The 25,389-nt window shown below is 38.0% G+C and overlaps 1 protein-coding gene across 2 annotated transcripts; it reads left to right on the top strand.

Moving 5' to 3' along the window:
• The first annotated feature begins 1,500 nt into the window (after nucleotides 1–1,500).
• Nucleotides 1,501–23,599, top strand: gnb5b (guanine nucleotide binding protein (G protein), beta 5b). 2 transcript variants are annotated; one of them, XM_047363588.1, is made up of 13 exons: nucleotides 1,501–1,866; nucleotides 2,588–2,737; nucleotides 3,980–4,091; nucleotides 4,823–4,959; nucleotides 5,927–5,968; nucleotides 7,998–8,074; nucleotides 8,223–8,355; nucleotides 17,801–17,944; nucleotides 18,058–18,149; nucleotides 19,617–19,665; nucleotides 19,950–20,046; nucleotides 20,370–20,536; nucleotides 21,353–23,599. In XM_047363588.1, exons 2-13 carry the CDS (start codon nucleotides 2,612–2,614, stop codon nucleotides 21,362–21,364), a joined length of 1,188 nt encoding a protein of 395 aa, XP_047219544.1. In that variant the 5' UTR covers nucleotides 1,501–1,866; nucleotides 2,588–2,611; the 3' UTR covers nucleotides 21,365–23,599. The 2 variants fall into 2 exon arrangements, with proteins under 2 accessions (XP_047219544.1, XP_047219545.1); XM_047363589.1 differs by lacking the exons at nucleotides 1,501–1,866; nucleotides 2,588–2,737 and adding an exon at nucleotides 3,630–3,829.
• Nucleotides 23,600–25,389: the final 1,790 nt, after the last annotated feature.

Below are 25,389 nucleotides of genomic sequence, written 5' to 3'. Positions count from 1 at the left end.
CCTTACAGATTCCGAGATTCACAACTAAAACAAATAACTGGGCCTCGATTTTTGTGTCCTTACCTCTGAGATGGGCTCTCAGAGGACCTGAGGATGGATTAGAGAGTGGCACAAATTTAGTTTTTCAGGCGGTTGATACAGATATATGTTTTAAAGAACAGAGTTTAGGTATAATCTTCCCCCATGGGAGGTCTTTCAAAAAAGACGCAAATGAAAACCTTAAAATGGGAAATGTAAAGGGCAACACAAAGTATTCATCTTGTATTAACAATGCTTTTAATTTAATTTGCTAGTAAAAAAGACCACAAATATCCTGTGACTTCCACCAAGAAGCAGAATAATACACACCCATTTATTAAGCCTGGCTAAATGAAGCAAGAGTGAGCCGGATCCAGTTCATGTTGCTGAAGATACACACTAAAAGAAATCTAGATACACATAATCAGCCGAAAAAAATTGCAGATTTGGGAAAACATGCGAGATCCTTGTTATGTTTCGGATCTACGATGAGTTACAGATCCCTTTTCTATTGCTGAGCAGCTAAAAAGGAAATAGAAAATAAAAAACATATTTGCAACTGTAATTAAAAAATTATTTTGTGTACCACCATGGAAAAAAGTTGGGACAGCACTGAGTGTTGCAAATATTAAAAGTAAAATGAAGAAACAGCTTATTAATTTGGCATTTTTCAGATTCTAATGACATCTTCTGAAGCTGAGATTTGAATTAGCTTTTATTTTAAATCAAATAGTTTTCCTGCACTCTTTGTACTTTTGATTCTTTATCTGCTTTCCATAAATACCAGACCTTTTGATTTTTATCCATGTTTAATTACATACTTTTTTGTATCCCTGTTTTTCTGTTTATTTATTTACAATTAGGACCAAAATTGTTCATACCCCCAGTCAGATTAGGGTTATAAATAATGTTTTAATTTTAATAAAGATTCTGCTGACTGGTAGTAATATTAACATTTTGGAGTGGCCCAAACAGAGTCCTGACTTGAACCTCAAAGAGAATCAGATTCAGTGGAATCAGACTTGAGGCAGTTAAAGATTAAGGTGATGGCTGGGAGGCCTTTCAACCTCCAAGACTTGGATCTCATCACCAAAGAAAGAACAGTCATAGAAATAGCCGGTGAGTAATTATAAGGCTTTGACTAATAATTTTCAACATGCCTTTTTTTTAAATATAAATAAAAACATGTTTTTGGTTTTTTTTTTACCAATACTTCTTTTATGTGGTTTATTATCTCTTGAGACATGATTTATTTTCCTCTCATAAACTTCTCTGTTGGCTGAAAATAATGCTTAATCTACCAGAGATATAAATAATTTTGAGCCTAACTGTATTTAATTTTAATTTTAGAAATGCTTCTACTCTTACTATTTCTTATGTTTTTATGCAAGCCTTTCATTATTCAGTGTTTCCTTTTCAGACATTTTAACCTCATTTATGTTTTTAACAGTTTAGTGTGTTGACTATATGGGTATGGAGATGAAAGAAGTTTAGGGTATCAATCATGCAATTTATGTGGAATCTATGGTGGGACTGAGGGGAGAGTAAGTTGTTTTTTCTTTGTTTCAGATTAACGAATTAGCTGATCTGATGCCATGGAGCCAAGTACAATCAAACAAGAATGAATTCATGGTAAAATCCTTTGGTCCTACCTTTAAACGGATCCTCCAGGCCTCGCAGAAGAAGCAGCCAAGTAAAAACAGAGCAGAGTCACAGCTTAGACACTGTCCTAAGAAGCTTACTGCGTCCTCTCTGTCCCTCACTGATCAACCCGCCTCACTGGAACAACTCAGCTCACACCTACAGGCGCAGGTACCTGCTGTGGAGAGGGAAACATTGTCTTCTGTGGTAAGATATGTTTTATTTAGTTAGAAATATTTATAATAAACTTGTTAAATATCACTGAGATGGAATTTCATTTAATCCCAGAAAGCTTTGCACTAAATAGCTTATGTGTGAAGCTTTCTTCTGCTAATCTAGAAATGTATCAAAGGAATTGGTTAAATGTGGGACCTCTGCAAAACATATTTAAAATCTAATCAAAAAACTAATCAAAATCAAATCATATAGCTGCTAGAAAATTTGCATTTTGAGATAAAAATCTAGAACTATGTGCAGTTTGATATCGTTCTGAACAATTAACTTAATTTGGGAGCAAAGTGTTGCAGTGTTTGGAGTGTTTTTATATGCATGGTTTAGCTTAAAATATAAAAATCAAAGAAGGAATCAAAGAAATTTGAACAAAAACAATTTTATTTTACTACCTAAATAATTTATGTAACTTTTAAATAGTTTATAAGCAGAGAAGCTGAAGCCATGTATAAAGAGTTGTTTTACTGTGTGATGAGGCGCTGTAAGTGTGTGTGTTTCCCAGAATAGCTGCTGTCCTCTGCTCTGCAGCCCTGAGAAGGATCAGGTTGGAGTAGATTACTAACTGCTTATCTCCTGTACAGCATTCCCACTAACTACAACACAAACAACCACCCTGTTACAAAGAAAGCCTTAATTAAATAAAAACCTAATCAGCCTGCAGTTGGCTTCATGGAGTGAATTTCTCTGTTTTCCACAGGTGCATCGGTGATCCTCTGCAGCCATGTGTGATCAGACTTTCATGGCGGCCACTTTTGGCCCGTGTGACAGCTGCAGCAAGGCGAGTCCTCTGATGAACATCTACATTAAGAGCGAGGCCATCAACTACTGCTCCTTCTGCGTGGAAATGGTAAATGCTCTCATTCAGTTATCATCTCTGAGCTGCTGCGCAGTTTCACTGTTTTAGTCCTGTGGAAATACAAACTGCAGAGCTACAGTGCCTTGCAAAAGTTGTCACATCCCTTAAACATTTTCACATCAAACTTTATGGGTGGTGGCCGCATCATGCTCTGGGTATGCTTCTTTTGATCAGCAAAGAGGCAATCTGGTCAGAGTTGATGCATTATGGAGCTGCTGTAAATACAGAAATGAAGAATACAGAAAATACAGAAAGAAGAAAACATGTTAGAGGGAAAAAATGAGACTGTAGCAGATGTCCACCTGTTTGTGTTAGATGGCCAAGTTAAAGTCCAGACTTAAAGTCCAATCTGACTGAGCTTAAACTATTTTGCAGAAATTGTAATCTCTAGATGTGTAAAGCTGGTAGAGACATATGATGAAAGACTTGCAGCTAAAATTGGACCAAAGTATAATCTCTACAAACTGACTCAGGGAGCCTGAGTACAAATGTCCATATTCACATTTTAATTAGTATAATTGATATCATAGGGGTATATGATACTTTAGCATGGATTTCTGCCATATATTTAGCTATGAGAATACTGACTGTGATTGCCCTGAAGTAGAAGGCAAAAGCATTTATTTTTCATGTAATTAACATGTATGTAAGAGCAAATGCTTGGATATTTATTGAATTGGCAAATCAGACATTTGTGACAAATGTCACATTTCTTGACTCCTATTTGCTGAAAAGCACAGCCTTATTCTGATAAGTCAGCTTGCTGGTTATAACAGGAAACCCTACCTCAACGTTATAACAAATGTTTATTTTTCAATGAGTCAAGCAAACTGGGACTGGCTTTCTACACTTGCAGCGTCATGACGGATTTCTGCCTTACAGCTTCAGTCGACTTTAAAAACAAGGACTAGAGGAGAGAACCTGTGTTTGTTCTGCTGCGCCGGCTTTTAAAAGCCTTCATTGTCGTCGAATAGCAGGAGAGATAGAGTCGAGGTGGGGGGAGGAGGCTAAGCAGAGTGTGACAGCATCACAGTTGTTCTCCAGGGCTATTTTAATGGACCTCTCACCACCAACCAGACTCTGGTAGTTCTCCACATTTTCCTGTTTCCCTGCTCCCTTCCCTTCCCTTCCCTTCCCTCCTCTTGTCTTTTTTTGACCCTCTCTCTCTTTCTCTCTCTCTCCATCTCTTTTTCTGTCTCTCTTTCTGTCTTGGTGGCATTTTTCTGTATGAAGATGGCTTGTCAGGGGCTCCAGAAAGGGGAGACCCTGGCATCGCTGAAGAAGGAGAGCGAGAATCTGAAGAAGAAGCTGGAGGAGGAGCGGGGCAAGCTGAACGACATAGAGTGTAAGTGGCTGTGGAAACTAAAACTGCTGGAGCTCTGTGTCTGATTGCTTACTGAGACACAGTGCAGTGATCTCATCCAGTTTCCAGTTTATTTGGTTTGTTTATAGAAGTGATCGTAGGGATTTTATTCCCAACTTTAACAAGTCAGATGAGCATCACTCTAACTGTGCACTTCAGAGCAAAGTACATACTTGTTTCAAGGTGCAGATTGCTTCCAGATTTGTACTTTCTCTTTTTAACTTGTTTTGTTTTTAAGTAAAAGGAACATTTGTGTTCCTTTTACTCTAGGAAATTAAAAATCCAGTTTAACCTTGATTTTCAGTGACAGCTTTCATTTTGTCCTTTATGTTACCATTGGTATCTGATGATCTCCTAATCAGAACCTCAATAACTGGCATTATGTAAGCTTATGTTGGAACTCAGCAGACACTTGAGTGGAACACTTCTTATACATGTAGAGATGCTAATTTCAGAAGAAATGTTTTCTAAGGCTGTTTTCATTTTCTTCTTCTTTACCCTCTTTAGACTCCATTTTTTTTAAAAACATACAGAAAAAATATTAAAGCATATCAAAGCATTTGTTTCATTTGCAGGCGACAATCATGGAAGCAAAATCTAAGAATATAAACAACATAGGGTTGTAAAAACTGAAAGCTCAGACCTTGTTCCAAACGCCAAACAGTCACTGTGTAATTATATATGTCTGTGTGTGTTTGTTCACATCCCCTCAGTGCATCAGGTCGCTGAGAAGGTTGAGGCGGTGGCTGCTCTCTCCTTGAAGACCAGGCGTGTTCTGAAAGGTCATGGGAATAAGGTGCTGTGCATGGACTGGTGCAAGGACAAACGGCGCTTGGTCAGCTCCTCACAGGTACACACCCATCCCCGTCCACACAAATGTATGTGTTTTGAAAGGTTCTGTGGTATGCACACAGGGTTCCTGCAAGTTTAAGGAAAAAGTTCATTTTATGACTCCACAAGAACTTTAAAGACCATTTATGTTCATTTGAATTAAAGACCTACATGAATTATGAAAAGTCACTTTACTAAATACCTTTATTGCTTAAAGAGTTATGTTTAACTCATTAAGTTTAATATTAGCTTTTCAAGAAAAATATGTGTTTTTCAGCTGTGGCATGTGACACGTTTACACCTTGGTTCTCTTACTTCAGTGCCTTCCTACAGTATAAAAGCTTCATAATTATTTATGTATGATTGGCATTAGACTTTAGCCACCTATATAAATAAATATACACTTAATGATGATGAAGAGCTGGTACTGGATAAAATAACACGCCTGTTTTTATTTTTTAAAGGCTTTTGGGGCACTCGTGGCCTTTATTCATTAGTAGCTGGAAAGGAAGAAGGCCAGAGGGAAGAAGAAGACATGCATCAAATGGCCCGGGGCCAAGAATCAAACTGCTTTGAGGACTGTAGCCATGTAGCGGCCCACATGCAAATTTGGATTTGAGTTATCTAAACATAATTTAGAGCCATTAAAAACTCTTTCACAGATTTGCAGAGACAACTGAATGTCTTTCAGCATATATTCCATTTAGCTGGGCCAATTGCTTCTTTGCACAATGGGATTTGTAGTTTAGTCACTACATAATTCATATTTCCTCTGCCAGAGCTGCAAATCACAAATAGAATAGAATAAATGTACAAATATAAGACACAACTATATCTAATTTAAGATTTTTCAAGACTTGCGTTCATTATTTTATTAGTTTTTCTGGCTTTTTAATACATTGCAGGAACACTGGCAGACATGTAAGACACTGAAATGTTGAACGTTGCGTAACCCTGACATAAATGCAAATATGTTTCTCTCCTAGGATGGAAAAGTGATTGTCTGGGATGCATTCACTCTTAATAAGGTAGGTTTGTTTTTATTCTGTGATGGATGGATGGATGGATGGATGGATGGATGGATGGATGGATGGATGAGGCGTTGACTTAGACTTGCTGAGGATAAACCATATTTCTCAACAGTGAGTTAATGTCTTAAATGTAGATTGCCTTGTCAGAAAACGGTGCAACCTTCGTTTAATCCATGTGTGCCTTTATGTACGCACCTATAATCCAAAATAAAGGGTGTTGAAAATGAAAATCATTATTAATAGTAGGCTAATCAGTTTTGTTTCATCCAACTCATTAGGTCAGCTTTGACCAATATAACCATCCTGTAACAAAGCAGTAGGTGTTTCGCTGTGTGATTATTGTTCTCATTTCTGGAGGAATGGTGGCCCAGTTTGACCTTCTTTACTCATCAAGCAGCTTCCCATTTAGGGCTTAGATGTAAACATTCCTCCATAAAAGCTGCAGTTGATGGGTTTATAATCCTCTGCTCTTCTAACATTAGGGACATAAAATGATTAGACAGAAATATGCCTTTACAGACTATCTGTCCATCAGTCGACCTTAACATCTGTCAGTGTGTTAATATGTATGTAGGTCTGAGTGGGGGTGAATGACAGCCAGGATTTCTTCTAGATTAAATATTTATTTTATGCACAACTCATTACCAGACCTGGAACTTTTAACTCAACATGCATAATTAATGCACCTCATATCCAGAATCACAGGAGCTACAGGGTCTATACCAAGAGACTATTAATACTTCTCTATATTGTGTTATGTTACAATGAAAAACCTTAGTGTAATTTGTTGGGATTTTATTTAATAAATCAACATTAAGTAATGCATTACTGTGAAGTGGAAGAATTTTTTTTTTTGGAAATGAAAATCTAAAAAGTGTATTGATTTATGGGAATAGAAGATGGATGGATGGATGAATGGATGGATGGATGGATGGATGGATGGATGGATGGATGGATGGATGGATTTGACATTTTACTTCAGTAACAGCTGCAAGTCTTTTGGTGTATGTATCTAGCAGCTTTTTAAAACTGGATACCAGAACACTCAAGCTCTGTTGGGTTGGATGGAGCGTATCTTTGAACATCTTTTTTGAAGTTATGATAGAGGTTCTCAGTTGGATTTAAGTTGGAATTCTGACTAGGCCATTCTAGCACATTAATATGGTTTGACCTGAATCATTCCTCTGCCATCAGGCTGTATGTGTAGGACCACTGTCCTGGTGATAGATTAACCTTTACCCCGGTCTCAAGTCTTTTGGTGCCTCTAACAGGTTTGTTTCCAGGATTGCCCTGGATTTAGCCCCATGCATCTTCCTGTCAGCTATGATCAGCTTTCCTGTCCAGCATATGTCGCCATGTTTTACCATAGGGATGGTGTGTTTTTGCATTTAGGCCAGAAAATTTTAGTCTCACCTGACCAGAGCACCTTCTTCCACATGGCAGACTTTGTAACAGACTTTAGCAATTGAATTGGACTAGTTCTGACTTTCTTTCAACAACAGCTTTCTTCTTGCCACTCTTCAAGAAATGCCAGGTTTGTACAGTACACGAATAATAGATGTCCTCTCAACAGATTCTCCCACCTGAGCTGTGGATATCTCAAGCTCCTCCACAGTTACCATTGGCCTGTTGGCTGCTACTCTGATTAATGCTCTCTTTGACTAGGCTGTCAGTTTAGGTTAATTGCCATGTACTGGTAGGTTTGCACTTTGCATGTTCTCTGAAAAACAGATGGATTTAAATTACTCACAGGTGGACTCTTAACATAAATATGCTTTTGTTGCTAAAACAAATATGTAAAATGTTTTTCCTCCTCTTTACAATTATTAATTACTTTTTGTTGGCCTGTCTAATAAAGTCCCAATAAAACACACTGAAAATGTTAAGAATGTTTAAGGGAAATTAATTATATTCAATGCATTGCATGTGTGAGCTGTACAATTATTAAACAGAATTCATTTTCTAATCAGGAATAAATAGTTTTTGATGCTGGTCCATATATGTGTGTGTTATTTGTGTCCTAAAGGAGCATGGGGTGACCCTACCATGTACGTGGGTTATGGCATGTGCATATGCTCCCTCTGGTTGTGCTGTGGCATGCGGGTGAGAAAATCAGTTGGTTGGCATTCCTTATTAGCAGAACTCCCAGAAAGGTTGTTATTAAACCTGTTTAAATATAGGATGTCTGCTTTACTTCCTGTCAATGAGCAGTAAACTGATATGTTAAAAAATATCTAATTTCATCCCATAGCGGCTTGGATAACAAATGCTCGGTGGTCCCGTTGTCACTAGACAGAAATGAGAATCTGGCTGCAAAGAAGAAGTCGGTCGCCATGCATACCAACTATGTATCAGGATGCTCCTTCACCAACTCAGACATGCAGGTGAGCAATGAGCAATAGGTTACTGTGTTCTTTGTAGGGTGTAAAGTGTCTTAAAAGCATGCCTATTAGTTGTGACCAGCATTATGCTTCAAATACACACTGAATAATAAGAATAAAAACACATTAAGAACATGGTTCATATGTTTCTCAGCCACAAGGAGGCCAAACTGGGTCCTGTACCTCTCCTATAGGAACTCACAAGGTCTTTGCTGTACTGAGATGTATCAGAAATATCAACAATTATAACAGACCTAATCAAACATCTATATGAAGAGTATGACGCTACTAATACACAATAACTACATACTGATAACTGCTGAAACCCAATCCGGCAGTAAACCGGTGGATTTTCTATTACAATTCCATTTCTGGATGAAACGTATTACAATATTATTCAGTAAGTACATGCAGGGTTGGAAGTCATGGAGAAATTAGAATAGATATGTAGAAAATGTCAAACAGGAACATAACCACTACTGAGGAAACAGAGGGAATGGTCAAGAAAATACACAACATACCTTAGCTATGAAGACAGAATTGGCTTTAAAAACATGCAGTTCCAATTTTTAAAAGTGATGCTTCATTGAGAGATTCTAGCTCAAGTCAAGTCAGTATCTTACCTGCAGTACATAAATGTATTGGCTTTTTCACTTTTGCAGGATTTAAAAATTATTAAGATCTATCCAAGGCTTTAGTTCCTCCAGATCAGTTAGTGTTAGCGTGAGTAGTCACTCTTCCATTTTAGGGGCACATACATTTGAGTATCATCTGCAAAGCAATGGATGCAGATTATGGTTTCTAAGAATGGAAGTAAAGGGCAGGAGATACAAATTTAATAGCAGAGGCCCAAATATCAAGCCCTGTGGAACCCTACAGGAGAACTGAGAAAGATTTGAAATAATCTAGACCAGCACAAAAACAGCTGTGAACCAGATAAAATTGGAACAGCTCTTGTGTGGTACCACAGATTCCTTAATAATTCTGTTAGGATACTGCAATGCTATGATCCTCTGTGTTGGAGAAAGCTATCCAATTATAATGACATGTTCCCTGCTTCTGTAGCCAGAGGGATTTCAGTAAAAACCTCAGATCCTTTGCTATAAAGAAATTTAAAGACAGACTCAAAGACCTTAAGTACATCAGGTTCATCTAAAAGGCTTTCAAGTAGATGGAAACAATTTACTCCAGCATTTTAGAGAAATCCCAAAAGCTTGGAAAAATAAAATAAATATAAGTGAAGTTTTGTAGGATCCAGACTCAGCAGCTGCTGAAAAGGTTTGGGAGCCACACCTGATAACAGACTGCTGTTAATAACAGCAAAAACAGAAATAACCTTGATGCTGGACAACATCAGTACATGAGGCCTAATTAAGGCAGAATCACATGCTCACAGAAAGCATCAGAGCAAGAGACATAGACTCAATATAATCTATTAAAACTATAGATTTCAATACAAATAACCGTCCAACACCAAAACCTTCTTTCTTATGGACCGTAATACATTTTTAGAGAATGGAGCTGTTTTAGTATTAATCACTCTACTCTACATGACTGGTCGTTATGAACACAAATGTCTTTAATCAAGATGAGACTACTGCAGGTAAGATATTTCCAAGTCATAACTTTTCATCATAACCCCAAAAGAAAAAAATCTGAACAATTAGTTTTTAACTAATTTAGTGTCATTGAGAAGCATTCTACAGGAACACAAACTAAACACTTCAAGCAAAATCTAAAATGGTGACTACAGCATGCAGCAGCAATTAAAAACAAAACAGTGCAACAGATTAATTAACTTTTAAAATTAAACAAAGTTTGTGCATAATTTTTTATTATCTCACAGAATATGGGGCTACAACCTACATACCATGTACTAACTCAGACAAAGATTCTCATTTCTAGTTTAGTTAAAGAGTTAGCTTAAAAAATCTGTCACAGCTGCAATTTTATCTTTATTTAATGTATCAAAATGTTACATCGTTGATATTTTGTACCTCAGGATTAATTGGTTGCAACCTGTATACATCACTCCCGAGCTGAGAATGAAAAGAGGACAGGGTGAAAGGGAGAACATGAAGGAAATGGTCTGAGCTATTTGCATTAATAATTTACTCTTCTCCGACTCTCCACAAAGCAGAGGGGTGGGAAATAAGGAGAGGGCAAGAGAGAAGAGCCGGCAGATATTAGAGCTGAGGAGAGAAAGAGTGGTATGATCTTCTGTCCTGGGAGTATTAATAGACACTGAGTGGCTTTTATCTGGGAGACTGGAGTACATCGACCCTGAGGGCACAACATTTATCACACAAATACATACAAGTAAACAGTGCCTTCCCAAAGTATTAATACCCCTTCAGCTTTTTCACATCCAGTTACAAGCACTATTTTTGATGTGTTTTATTGGGATATTTGTTATTTATTTATGTTATCTCTAGGTTTCCAGGAAAGAAATCCATTGAGAGTTGTAATCTCTTTTACAAGGATGTCCTGGCCAATATAAAACACAGCACAATATACAGAAATAAAAAAATAAATAAAAAGTTATTTCATATTACAAAGTAACACTAAAATGACAGGCAAATCTATAAATGGTGTCACCGTGGTCCAACTATGATAAAAACAAGCTGGTTTCTAGTCGCGTACAGGAGGAAATAGAAAAGCAAGGTTTTAATATACACAAACAATTTTAAGTAAACTTTTTCAATTCAATTCAGTTTATTTATATAGTGCCAATTCACAACACATGTCGTCTCAAGGCACTTCACAACAGTCAGGTACATACATTCCAATTAACCCTAATCATTGAACAGTGCAGTCAGATTCAGTTATTTATTCAAATTGGATAAAAAGTTTTTCTATCTAAGGAAACCCAGCAGATTGCATCGCGTCAGTGACTTTGCAGCAATCCCTCCTCCTGGATGAACATGTAGCGACAGTGGACAGTCACTGGCGTTGACTTTGCAGCAATCCCTCATACTGAGCATGCATGTAGCGACAGTGGAGAGGAAAAACTCCCTTTTAACAGGAAGAAACCTCCAGCAGAACCAGGCTCAGTGTGAGTGGCCATCTGCCACGACCAACTGGGGGTTTGAGAGAACAGAGCAGAGAAACAAAGAGAACAAAGAAGCACTGATCCAGGAGTCCTTTCTATGGGAAGGAAAAGTAAATGTTAATGGATGTAGCTCCTTTAGTCGTTTCACCTAGAAAGAAAGAACAGATAAACTCTGAGCCAGTTTTCAAGGTTAGAGTCTGCAAGAGAGCACGTAATTAGTTACAGTAAAAGCTCAGTCAATTGCCATGTCTGGGAGAGAGAAAGGGTTAAACACTGAAAGACAGGGCCATGTGGGTCATCGGTAGAGGGTGAGCATTAAGTTGTTGCCAGCAGAATGTCGGACGATGCCCTTCTCCAGAAAGGTGTCACTGGTAGACACAGAGTCAGGCCAGGTGTAGCTTCTAGGAAGAGAAAAGAGGGAGAACATAAAGTTAAGAACTGAAATAACAGCAAATAATGCAAAATTGGAGAGTAGTGTGAGAATGTAGCAAAGAGGGTGAAAGTGGTCATTATGTCCTCCAGCAGCCTAAGCCTATAGCAGCATAACTACACAGATAGTTTCAGTTCAGATTATTTTGTTAAACGGCGCTTATTTACAACAATGTCGTCTCAAGGCACCCCACAAAGGGTCCCACTGATGGTCATTGTTATACTAAAAACCACAATGATTGGGATACCTCTCCCTGTCAGACTGATCACAACCATTGGAAAAGAGAAGGGATCATACAGGTAGCAGAAATGGAGGGTGTGTTTGCACCTCAACCATAACTGAGCCGGTTTAGGCTAAACCTGACTCCCCCTTACTCCAACCAACAGGGAGGGAGGAAGGTTCCCTCCCTGATAACCTAAGCCACTCTAACTATAAGCTTTATCAGAAATGGAAAGTTTTAAGCCTAGCCTTAAAAGTAGACAGGGTGTCTACCTCACGGACTAAAACTGGGAGCTGGTTCCACAGGAGAGGAGCCTGATAACTAAAGGATCTGCCTCCCATTCTACTTCTAGAGACTCTAGGAACCATCTGATGTATGATGGTGCTAGATCATTAAAGGCTTTATATTTGAGGAGGAGAATTTTAAATTCTATTCTGGATTTAACAGGGAGCCAATGAATGGAAGCTAAAGTAGGAGAAATATGATCTCTCTTTTTAATTTTTATCAGAACTCTTGCAGCATTCTGAATCAGCTGAAGGCTTTTAACTGCATTTTGTGGACATCCTGATACTAAAGAATTACAATAGTCCAGCCTTGAAGTAACAAATGCATGGACTAGTTTTTCAGCGTCACTCCTGGATAGGATATTTCTAATTTTGGCAATGTTCAGGATTTCAAAGAAGGAAACCCTAGAAACCTGTTTAATATGGGATTTAAATGACATGTCCTCTTCAGAAATAGCACCATGGTTTTTTACTTTATTACCGGAGGTCAATTAAATGCCATCCAGGTTAAGTGATTGACTAAGCAGTTTCTTTTTTAAAGACTCAGGTCCAAAGACGACAACTTCTGTCTTGTCTGAATTTAGAAGCAAAAAATTTAAAGTCATCCAAGTTTTTATATCTTCAAGACATGCTTGTAGTCTATCTAACTGGTTGGGTTCATCACGATTTATGGATAAGTAAAGCTGAGTATCATCAGCGTAACAGTGAAACCCTATCCTACGCTGCCTGATAATTTGACCTATTGGAAGCATATATATAGTAAATAAAGGAACATGATGTTTAAGATTAAGGTCTTTATCAAGCCAAATACCAAGATATTTATATGTGTCTACAACCTCTATGATATCACCATCCAATGTTTTAATAGGAGGAGTGGTTGCCGTAGACTTGTTGGAAAACAACATAACTTTGGTTTTGCTAGCATTTTGGACTAATTTTGAATCAAGAAAGGCATTTTGTAAGGTAATGAAGTCAGTGTGAAGATTTAAGTGTACTGCATCTAAAGAGGGTGCTGATGAGTATAAAGTTGTGTCATTTGCATTCATGTGATAAGATGAAAATTTAATCGCAGATTCAATTAATATAGAATAAAAAGAGAAAGGGCCCTAAAATAGATCCCTGTGGGACCCCCTTATTCAAAGTGACCGGATACGATAAAAAAGAGTCAAACTGAACAAACTGATTGCGTTTTGATAAATAGTTTTTTATCCAGCTAGCCATGTTTGTACTAAAGCCAAGCATTTGTATTGTATTGATTAGGTGACAGTGGTCAACGGTGTCAAATGCCTTAGTTAGATCAATAAACAAAGCTAAACAAGCATGTTTACTTTCCTGTGCTGTTTTGACATCATCAATTACTTTTAAAGTTACTGTGATTGTACTGTGTCCTGCCCTAAATCCTGATTGAAAATTATTAAGAATATTATTAGTTTTAACTAACTGTTTGAACTGGATAGACACCAAAGACTCAAACACTTTTGCTAGAACCAAAAGACTAAAAATAGGTCTGTAGTTGTTCATATCTGTGGGATCACCTGATTTAAGTAAAGGAATGACAGAGGCCTGCTTCCACATAGTGGGACACGTATTTGAAGACACTGACAGATTAAAAATATCACTCACAGATTGTGCAATAATTGGAACAGCTAACTTAAGGAAAAAAGCATCAAATCCATCAGGCTCTGCAGACTTCCTAAGATCTAATGTTTGCAAAGCATGCAAAACGTCACAGCAGAGCAGAGGAGTGAAATCTAGAATGTGATTCTAGTTAGGAGCAGATTGCTTTACTGCTTATTTAGCCAGATCAGCCGATTCCCCATGACCAGCCTCTTTGAAATGAACTTTAAATAAATTCAACATATCCTTTATATCAACAATAAAAAAGTCGTTATGTTTCAATTTCTGAGGGAGACTGAAAGCTGGCTTATTTTGTAGCTTTTTAACTGTCTTCCAGAACTTTGAAATGATTGATAAAGTTGTTTGTAGTTAAGTTTAAATAATAACTAGATTTAGATTTTCTAATAAATGAAGTACTTTTGTCTCTAAGTTCACAAAAGCACTGCCAATTTAAATTCAGACTTGGTTTTTCTGGCAACTGACTACTGTTTGTTTCGCTCATGTGATAAATCAGCTAAATACTTAAATAATCAGAGATTGCCTCTGGGTTTTTTTTTTTTTCTACACTTTTTGAATGGAACGTGTTTGTTTATTATTGTGATAAAAGTATCACAGAAAAACGTAACCGCATCATCAACAGAGCGTATTAAATTTATTTGCTCCCTGTTCACCAGGGCTATATCTTGAAGGAAAGCTTGGTCCAAGAAATGTTGGAAATTATGTTTTATGACAATTTGACTCTTTGACTTTGTCATTTTACTGTTCCTCACACATGCAATGCAACAATGATTGCTGACGTCATTTCGGAATACTCCTCTAGATGTATACTTATGAGAAGTCTTTGTTAAAATAATATCAATAGGAGTATCATTGCTTGAATTACTTGAGTTGATCCTAGTAGGGCTATCAATAAGCTGTGTGAGATTCAGTGTATCACATTGAACCAGTCTAGACTCAAGTTCCCCATTAAGATCAACTCATGAGACAGATATTTAGATAAATGGTCTGACAGATTAGAAATAGAGTCTGCAGATGCTGAGGGAGGTCTGTAGCACCTAATTATTGTGATTGCAGAGTTAATCAAAATTATTTCCAGAGCCACAAACTCAAATTGTCTAGTAATCGATATAGAATGCAACAACGATCCTTGCAAATGCTGAGATACATACATGGCAACACCTCCAGCTCTGCCCTTTCTATCTGCTCGAAAGACATTATAACCAGCAATCTGAATAATCTCATTAGGTACATTTGATTTTACCCAGGACTCTGAGACAATCGCAATATCGGGCTTAGGAGTTATGAACCATGCTTTGAACAGATCTAATTTAGGAACAAGGCTCCGTGTATTGAAGTGAAAAAAACCTTCAATGCTAAAAATATTATGTGACAAAGCAACACGAAGTAGGGCCTAATGGTGAAGCGGAAGGAAAAGGATACATGGTTTTTTGGTTTTTACAAAATCCGAAAAGTGTGGCATGTATTCCGCCCCCTTTATTCAAATACCACTAAATAAAAACCCAGTGAAACCCACTGTCTCCACTGAATTAGTAGAAAGAAATTCCCATGTTCTGTCAAGGTTTCAGAGGTTTGTTAGAGAACATTAGTGAAGATCGCAGATAAAGCTGTGGAGAAGTCTCAAGGAGGGTTTAGTTATAGCTAGTTTAATAACAGAAAGCTAACACTACGCATATCTCTGAACACACCATTCCAACAGTGAAACATGGCTGCATAGGCCTTGCCAGCCTGGTGCCACAAGATATCCAAACAGAATGAACGCAGAAACTCCACAGACTCCAGTATGATATCTTGTAGAATTTAAGGACATCGGTTTTTCTGTGAAACTGTAACAGGATAAATAAGCGGAAATACATAAAAATGCTTGTACCATGATAATAATGTCAAAATCATTACATCCAACAATTTAAATTTACAGACAGGTGTTTTCGGTAGTTAGCTTAGCAACAAACAGATCCTTACTTCAAACAGGAAATACATTGGTTGTCCCCAAATAAAGTTGCCTCCAGTAACAAATCTTAAATCGCATTAACTCAACTAATAATATTCACAGACAATCCTTTAGCAAGTGAGAAAACATTATAACCAGGGCTGTGGAGCTGATGTGAAGATGGATGGAGCTAAATACAGGATGATCATGGAAGGTAACCTGCTACTAGAGGTCACAAAAGGCTTGAGACTGTGGTGAGGGTTCGCCTTCCAGCAGGACGATAACCCGAACATACAGACAGAGCTGCAAAGGAAAGGTTCAGATCAAATCAAATTAATGTGTTAGAATGGCCCAGTCAAAGTACAGACCTATACTCCAAAAGACTTGCAGGTGTGATAGCAGGAAATGGGGGTTCTACAAAGTATTGAATTAGGGAGGCTGAATACAAATGTGCACCGCACTTTTAAAATTTGTTTTCAAACCATACATCGTTTTCCTTCTGCCAACTACATACTACTTGGTGTTGGTCACATAGAATCCCAATGAAACACACTGACAATAATGGCTGTAGTGTGACCCAATGTGGAAAGGTTCAGATCAAATCAAATTAATGTGTTAGAATGGCCCAGTCAAAGTACAGACCTATACTCCAAAAGACTTGCAGGTGTGATAGCAGGAAATGGGGGTTCTACAAAGTATTGAATTAGGGAGGCTGAATACAAATGTGCGCCGCACTTTTAAAATTTGTTTTCAAACCATACATCGTTTTCCTTCTGCCAACTACATACTACTTGGTGTTGGTCACATAGAATCCCAATGAAACACACTGACAATAATGGCTGTAGTGTGACCCAATGTGGAAAGGTTCAAGCAGAATGGATAATCCTGCACACATAAACACAACTTTCTCCACCTATGTATCTAACTCTCTGAGGTAAATTAGAGTAAATCTGTGTGTACCTGAGTCAAGACTTTAGTCATACCTGTCAGTGGGCTTTTAAATACCATGCAGCAGATCAACACAGTCAGACTGAAACCAAAACAGTCTGTCTGCTAGTTACAGCTTACTTGCTTCTGTTTTACTGTGGCTTTTAAATGCTAAAAGTGAGAGTTGCTCTGTCTGCAGCAGGATGTGGTGTGTTTCAGGTCTGAGGTCATGCAGCATCCTCTCTAATCAGGCAGCCACCAGGGATGTCAGATGTTTCTGTGTATCTCTGCATGCCCATGATTTGTTTTCAACAGAGGATTTGGTGACATTTGAACATTTTGCAGGCTGTTTCTATGCAGATGGATGATTGCTCAGTGTAAGCAAGGAGGTGCTGATCTACTATCTTTGCTGTGTGTATTGAATGTATTAATCGTTTTATATTCCCATATTCCAGCTCTGATCTTCGGAAAGATCAATTTTTCCTTCCACTGTTACCGACAACCAGAAACTTCCTTTATCATGTGAAAAAAAAAAAAACTTTCTTCTCCTTTTAATGAAGGTCCCCTGGGAACAAACTGGTTCTGGTCTGGTTGCTGAGTAAATATAGGACACCGAGATGCTACTGGTTTATTTTTGTCTCTTTCATTTACCAGTAAATTAGAGAATTGAAAGTAAAACCAGCAGGTAAAGCAATTAAAAAGAAAAGGATGTAATAGGTTCCACAAATAACAGACGTATGCTATGTGTAGGATTTCTAACACCCAACTACGTATTAGTTTGTTACCAGAATTAAGGTGTACCAAGGTTTAAAAAAATACTGTTTCAAAACCACTTATAATCACCTTCAGGGTGAATTCATGTTTTCCTGCTTGTTTTTCTGTTTTGTCCTGAGTGCATTCAATGCACCCTAGCCCACAGGCATGTTGTGATACCTTTCACATTGTGTGTGTGCTGTGCTGTATCTGCCAGCTGCTGACCTCCAGTGGGGATGGCACATGTGCACTGTGGGACGTGGAGAGTGGGCAGCTGCTGCAGAGTTTCCACGGTCACACGGCAGACATCTTGTCCCTGGACCTCGCTCCGTCTGAGACCGGAAACACCTTTGTGTCTGGGGTGAGGAACTTCTCCTGATATTTATTAGGAATAATGTTAAAACTCTTCAGTTTTTAATGAAGTCATCAGTGGTTTTCTTTTACTATACTGCATTTTTTGTGTGTTATTCTCAGGGCTGTGATATGAAGGCCAATGTGTGGGATATGCGCTCAGGACAGAACATTCAGTCTTTTGAAAGCCACGAGTCTGACATCAACTGTGTGAAGTGAGTTCAGTACTTTAAAAAACACTCAAATCTGGCATTAACCAAAACAGATCAGCATTCATCATTTTACAAGCATTTTTGTGTTTTTAGACTTAAAGACTAGAAGAAAGTGCTGCTTTAGATGTTGCTGAGTTGTGGCCATGCCTAATCAGCTTTTCACACCATTAAACTCTGAGGTCTAACAGATGTGATTTAAACGAGCATCTGCATGTGTGAGTCTCTTGGGTTTCCAGCTGTCTGGTTGCTGAGATTTGTTGAGGAAATATTCAGTGTTAAACTCAATTAAGGTTTTCACTCCTTAGTCGTATGTCGCATATCATTTTAATGCTCTGGAAAATTCCTCATACAGCTTTATCTTACATTTTAACCCATAACCCTACAAGTGCAGTCATGTGACATTGTATGACTTTGTGTTGCCATGACATTATTCCCAGAACAGCAGTGTCAGCAAAAGCTTTTTTTTTGGTCATTAAAGCTGTGTTGCAGCATTTACACGTCCCAACCATAAACCTTTCAAGGAAAACAACATGGGCCATGCTTGTCACAATAAGAAAAAATACAAAGACTTGTTTGAAAAATTTAAACTACTGAGATCAGTCCACATTTCAATAGATTTGGACACCCAATCTAATTTGATGCTAAGTGCATCATTACAAGAGAGCGCTGAAAACATCCTCAGTTTAAACAAATGAGAAACATGGCAAATCTGTTAGACTGTAAATAAATAAAGATCTTCTGATTAGTTCTGATTTACTAAAGTGTTGTAATTTTCTGCTATAAAAATCAAAATTCAAAACAGGGTTTAGGATTTATTAGAGGTCCTTGCAGGTCAGAGCCAGCCCAAGGTTATACAGGGCCCTGGGCAGAATGTGATTACTGGAACCACTTCTGGGTTAACACTAGGGCTAAAACAATTAATCAGATTAATCGTAATTAATCAGTTATTTAAATAATCGTCAACTAATTTAGTAATTGAATAATCGTTAACTGGAGCATACAGACTCTAAAACATACCATTTGCTGAAAAAATAACCCATGCAGAGCAATAATTAAACCAGAATTGTACAAAAAATAATAATTTGGCATTTAAGATGAAAAACCTTTTTTGTCTCTGAATATGCTCTATCCAGATATCCTCAAGTGGCATACCTTTAGCTTCACCTGGTTCAAATTTAGTAAAAAAAAAAATCTCACTTATTTGATCTCACAGCTGTGCTCAATGAAAAAGCTTTTATACAAATAGAGGAGAAATTTTATATTATTTTCACAGGCTGCAAATTAAAGTAGTTGCTGAATAAATGCGACCAGAACTCAAACGTAATCAGTAGAAATGATCAAACCAAAAGCATTGAGTTTTGACTTTATTAACAGAACTATAAAACTGAAATTTTCGTTGTTTCAAGGCACTAAGTAAAGTATATTAGTTGCTCCAGTAACGTGTCTGAATGTGCTTTTCTTCATGTCCAGGTATTACCCCAGTGGAGATGCATTTGCATCTGCGTCAGATGACGCCACGGTAAGTTCTGTCAGACCTGCCTATCCCGCTTGCTGTCATCATGCTCTGTCAGTAGGAACTACATATATCAGTTATTCTGAGGAAGTAATATGGTTTTGATGACACCAATGTGCATCATTTTTAATAAAAGGAAGAACCTTTTCTCTGTGACATCATTAACACCTGTGGCCATCTTTAACTCCTTGTGACCTTAATGCATGAGTTAAAACAGCCTCTCAGATGTTTATCTAGTGTGGTCCAGCTGTGTTGTATTTGTGTCTGAGCTGTGTGTCGGTGCTCTCCAGTGCCGTTTCTATGACCTGCGAGCTGACCGTGAAGTCGCCGTCTATCAGAAGGACAGCATCATATTTGGCGCCTCCTCTGTGGATTTCTCTCTGAGTGGTGAGAAGCATTTTTTATTCAGATTGGTCTATAAATGGTCAACTGATTTATCCTTTTTCTGTCCTCTGATCCATGAAATTGACACAATGTGGTGCTGAAACTTTTAATCTTTCTTCGATATAACCTTATTATAATTAGTAATAAACTGTTTAATATTAGGTTGTTCAGTATGTATGATAAATGTTTGCTTCATAAGTATTTTAGAGCCATAGCAAAGTTCCCTCTAATCCTTTTATTTGTTTCTGTTTCCCCTATTCCAAAATTTCCGACTTCCTTTTTTTTGTTAACTTTACATCATCACCCACATGTCCACCCACCTCTAGGCCGTCTGCTCTTCACTGGGTACAATGACTACACTATTAACGTTTGGGACGTTTTGAAGGGAACTCGTGTTTCCATCCTGTTTGGCCATGAGAACCGCATCAGCAGGGTCCGTGTATCACCTGATGGCACGGCGCTCTGCTCGGCCTCCTGGGACAACAGTCTACGGGTGAGCGGGAGTTTCCCCACAATGCAGGAAGTGGGCTGTTAGACTTAATGTCAGTGGCTTCAAAAACCTGCCGTTGGCATGGTTTATTGCTCTGATAAAAATCTCTACTACAGGCATAAATGTCACTCCATGTAGATTAAATGGGATGGTGTGAATTCTGAGAGTGGAAAAGGGGTTTAGGTATTTTTTCAACTCTTAAGACAGCCTGGTTAATGCATGTTAAAAAATAATAGTAATAATGCAAGAAGTAGTTTTGTGTCCATCCATACACTGTGTTCCACTTATCCGAGATTGGGGAAACAGGCCCAAGAGGGAACCCCACACATCCTGGTCCCCATCTACATCCTCCAGCTCATTCTGGGAAATCCCAAAGCATTCCCAGGGCAGACAGGATTTATAGTCCCTCCAGCAAGTTCCTAGTCTTCACCTGGGTCTTCTCCCAGCGGGACTGGCTCAGAAAATCTTCAAAGGGAAGCGCCTTCAGGCATCCTAAACAGATGCCCGAACCACCTCAACTTCTTCTATAGATAACATTACACTCAACATTCAACTGGTTGTGTCAGTTAGAACATAAAAACAAACAAAAGATAAACCAACAGATGGAGGACCTCAGAAATAAATATCAGATTTCCCATTCATCTAAACAGAAGCATTATGATGGCAAATGTGTGACAGGATTTATATATTAAGAAAATGAAATGTTCAGTTTTATATTTAGATTTAAACATGAGCAGTTATTAAAATATTGTATCACAACACTGCAACGTTTGTTTTTGGAGACATGTTGTGACACTATAATCTTCCTCTTTCTTGCAGATTTGGGCCTAAAGTTGTTCGATGGTTCAGTTCGCGTAAACGCCTGCCTGAAATCAACACTCCTGCTTGAATGCGATAATGCAAAACTTCAGCTCCCCCCAGAAGTTCAACAACATCTAAATGTGAAGATGTATCAGTTCCTTGTTAACACACAAAGGGAAACAGCTTAAACCTCATCATTGTTAGTTTCATGGCTTAATGGCTAAAAACACAGTGCCTTGAAAATGTATTCATACCCCTGGAACTTTTTCAAATTTTGTCAAGTTACAACAATGTGAATATGAGTGCATAACTGTAAAGTGGAAGGAAAAGATGGTTTCTCACCTTTATTTGATCCAACTTCCCATCAACTACAACCAGTTTTCCTAACCCTGAAAAAGGAAAGCATAACCACAGCATGATACTGCCACCATCATGTTTCACTGTGGGGACAGTGCAGAGTCAACATTTGCATGAGGGCTGAAAAGTTCACTTTTAGTCTCATATCAACAGACATACATACCGTAGTTTCTGGCAAACACTCTCTCATACAGTGGCGATTACTCTAAGACTGCAAGGGAAGCTCAGCTTCCTTGATCAAATATATACTGTTGTGTGTACATGTCATTCACTAAATATGCGCTACAACGCGCTCAACGTTTGTTCAGAATCAGCTTCTTATCACTGGTAACGAAGTGACTATCCTCTCACTCATTCCCGCAGCTTCACAGTGCTTTAAACAATGAGTTCCATAGCGCAGCAAAAATGCCGGGGTTTGTCCCGCCCATCGGGCGCTCAGCGTCTCTGGGGGTCTATGGGGCAGCCTCGGCTGCAGCGAAACGAGACGAGTCATTGGATAAATGCTGGGGTTTTTCCCGCCCATCGGACGCTCAGCATCTCTGGGGGTCTATGTGGCAGTGGGCTGGCCTCAGCTGGCCCGGATGCTCATCTTCTGCATGATGATTGGATGATCTGTCTGAGGCTGAATCCCTTTTTGATTGACAGCAAAATGAGCGAATCAGCGATCTTGAAAATGAGCTTCCCCTCCTTAAAAGACCAGCAACCGCCAATGCTCTTATAGCTTGTAAATTTCTTCTTGACACTCTTCTTTAAAGGACAGTTTTGTAAAGTACTTGACTAACTGCTGTCCTGCCAACAGATTCTCCCACTAAATCAAACAGAGATGGAGTTTCTACTATTTAGGTGACTTCTGAAATGCAATGGATTTTATATATGGGTATCATATAACTGGGCTGAATACATGTGCACGCCACACTTTTCAGACTTGAACTTGTGAAAAATCTTTGACTTCTTTGACTTTATAGTGATGCACTACTTTGTGCAAGTATATCACATAAGATTTCAGTAAAACACATTCAAGCTTGTAATTATGTGACATGTGAAAAAGTTGAACCATGAACACTTTTACAAGGCACTGCGTACTGTATCCTATATCATTCCTTTTGAAGTGTTTTATTACTTGTAGAGACAGTAGTAATTAACTAATGTGTTGGCTCACTGATAATGATGTTGTACTCCTTAGAAATCAGACTAAATAATTAAAACAAATCATGTTAATAGCATATTTATGCAATAACTGCTGCCACGGATAAAAGCAGTACTAACAAATATATTTGTTGTTTTTGTCATTTTAATCTTATTTATTTGACTTATGAGTATACCTGAGCTATAGTCAGGTTCACTGCTCTTCTTTTATTGGGTTGGGAAGCGATACTCTAACTGTTGCATCTTATGGCATAAAGGAAGATATATTCAGTTTAACTACAGATATTACCGTGTTTTTATTTGATTAACTGTTTTGATCAACACTGATATTCCTGTGATAAAATAAACACAGTTGTGGAGCTCATTCTGCCATGCCTATTGGGAATTTAGGTTATTCTGGGAGGCTGGCAGGCTGTCTGTGAGGCACAATCTATTAACAGCAGAGGATGTACACTCCATATATCATATTATATTGTTTTCACTCGGGCACATCTGGTCACCCCGACATGTTTTGGCACTTCTGTCTGCAAAAGGCCGACTAGGTTTATGAGTGGGGTTTGTGTGGCATTAGTGGCCTTTATGCATTAGTAGATGGGCAGGAAGAAGGGAAGAAAGAAATGGGGAAGAAACGCAGAAAATGGCCTGGGACTGGGAATTGTACCTGGGACAGCTGCGTGAAGGACTGTATCCTATATTTATGGTACCACTGAGCCAAAGAAAAATTAATAATAAATGGCTTGCAAAAGGCAGCCGAGAACACAATCGAAGGCTGTGATGTTTTTTTGGAAAGTCGGACCCGGGGATAACAGCACAATGCCTACCCAGGACAAACTCAGTGATAGCAAAGTCTCCAGCTTGAATTTGAGTTCATAAAGTGAATCTTGAAATGGTTATTTATCCAGTCAAGATGTAGACGTCAGGAGAAATGTCTTCAGAGAGCAGTAACCTGGTTACCTAACAAACGGGAACCCCATCGAAAGATCTGAAGATGCATAGTGATGAATTATGACTTAATTTCTGAGTGCTTCTGTCTGCTATTGGACTTAACCATGGACTCCATCGTCATGTGGGGTGGGGAGTTGGGGTTCAGTTTCATTGTGTTCACTTAGTTAGTGTTTGTAAAGTTTTCTCTTTTGTTGTGTTTAGTGATCTGATCAGCCACTGTTTAAGTCTCCTCTTTGTCTCTTTGTATTACCAGTTTGTTGATTAGTGTTTATTGGGTAATCTCTTTCAGTAATCAGTCTAGTTTTGTTACTTTGACCTCTTTTAAGGGCCCATTCATTTCTCAATTTTGCTTTAAAAGTTTATTCAAAAATAACCCTTTTTTTGAGGACTTTATCTTGGGTTCTCTTCTCCTTGGCCATTTGGTGTGTTACAGGCCCTGGCCAGCATTGTTCCTAGGATGTATGAAGGCATGCAGTACATTCCTCCCAACAAAATGGGTCAACCACATTGCTTATATTATTTCAGCAAGCCATCCACTGTGGTTGTGAAAATTGCTTTGTTCTCTACATAATTATTCTGTCTTTTAATCCTGAGGATTACACGTTTGGTTTGTCCCAAAAAGTCACTTCAAGCTAATAAGACACAGGAGGAAGGGATGGTAAAATTCTCAGACACAGAAAACTGAAAACATTCACTCCTGAAGATAAATTATCATGGATAACATGTGGAGATTGATTTAGCAAAATCTGCAGACATTTTGTACTGACAGAAGACACATTAAATCTAAAAAAAAAAAAAAAACACTAAAAGAAAACATTTTCTTACCTGATAAACATTATGTTCACAAACAACACCCACAGTCACCTCATGGTCTGGTTGTTGACTCCCTGCTGAAGCTACCTATTGTAGACGATGTATACAGACTGATTCAATAACTTATAATATTATTAAAAAGTTAAATTATTTCAGTAACTTGATAAACTAAGTGAAACAGATTATCGGCATTATTTACACACAGTTCTCAGGTCACATTTTCAAGGTCAATGATGATTTATCTGTGTTTTATACTTAAACATTTATAAATATCTATGCCTTCAATATGATATTTGCCATTTTAGGCAGATTTAGCACATTTTAAAGATGCACCTTAATAAACTTGCAAAAACGATGACCTCTGGGTTTTACAAATCCTCAGATACAGACCTCGGAAGAACTTGTGTTAAGATGTGATTTATCTGGAGATGCATCAAACATCTGCCCAGAGAATGAAATCTGGCAATTTCCCTTAGTGGGATCTGAACATAATCAGCAAGTTAAACACAGATTTTTTTTCTTCTATTCATTAAATGCATCAGTATATTTGAAGGCATCAACTAACAACTTTTACTGTGAGGCCTCTGTTTTGAGTTTCATAAATATCAGCTAAAGCTTAGGAACAAAACGTTTTATGCACAAATGGTAATTATCTTGTATTTAGCTTTGTTGTTTGTTGGATTCAAATCTACTATCTCTGTTATAGTGCTTAGAAAAAAAACATGAAATGGTCAAAATTGTAATAAGTAAGTCAGAGCTCAAGGAAAACTGGAAATTGGTATTAGCCAGGAAGA

This window comes from Girardinichthys multiradiatus, chromosome 4 (assembly GCF_021462225.1).
Source record: "Girardinichthys multiradiatus isolate DD_20200921_A chromosome 4, DD_fGirMul_XY1, whole genome shotgun sequence".
Taxonomy (NCBI): domain Eukaryota; kingdom Metazoa; phylum Chordata; class Actinopteri; order Cyprinodontiformes; family Goodeidae; genus Girardinichthys; species Girardinichthys multiradiatus.
The sequence above is the reverse complement of the archived record's forward strand: the minus strand, read 5'-3'. Positions and strand labels throughout refer to the sequence as shown.

What these genes read in the sequence shown, in the direction of transcription:
- gnb5b (XM_047363588.1), top strand. Translation starts at nt 2,612, where the DNA reads ATGTGTGATCAGACTTTCATGGCGGCCACTTTTGGCCCGTGTGACAGC. An exon ending in CAAGCTGAACGACATAGAGT is followed by an intron (nt 4,092 to 4,822) that starts GTAAGTGGCTGT and finishes ACATCCCCTCAG; the next exon opens with TGCATCAGGTCGCTGAGAAG. An exon ending in TCACCAACTCAGACATGCAG is followed by an intron (nt 8,356 to 17,800) that starts GTGAGCAATGAG and finishes TGTATCTGCCAG; the next exon opens with CTGCTGACCTCCAGTGGGGA.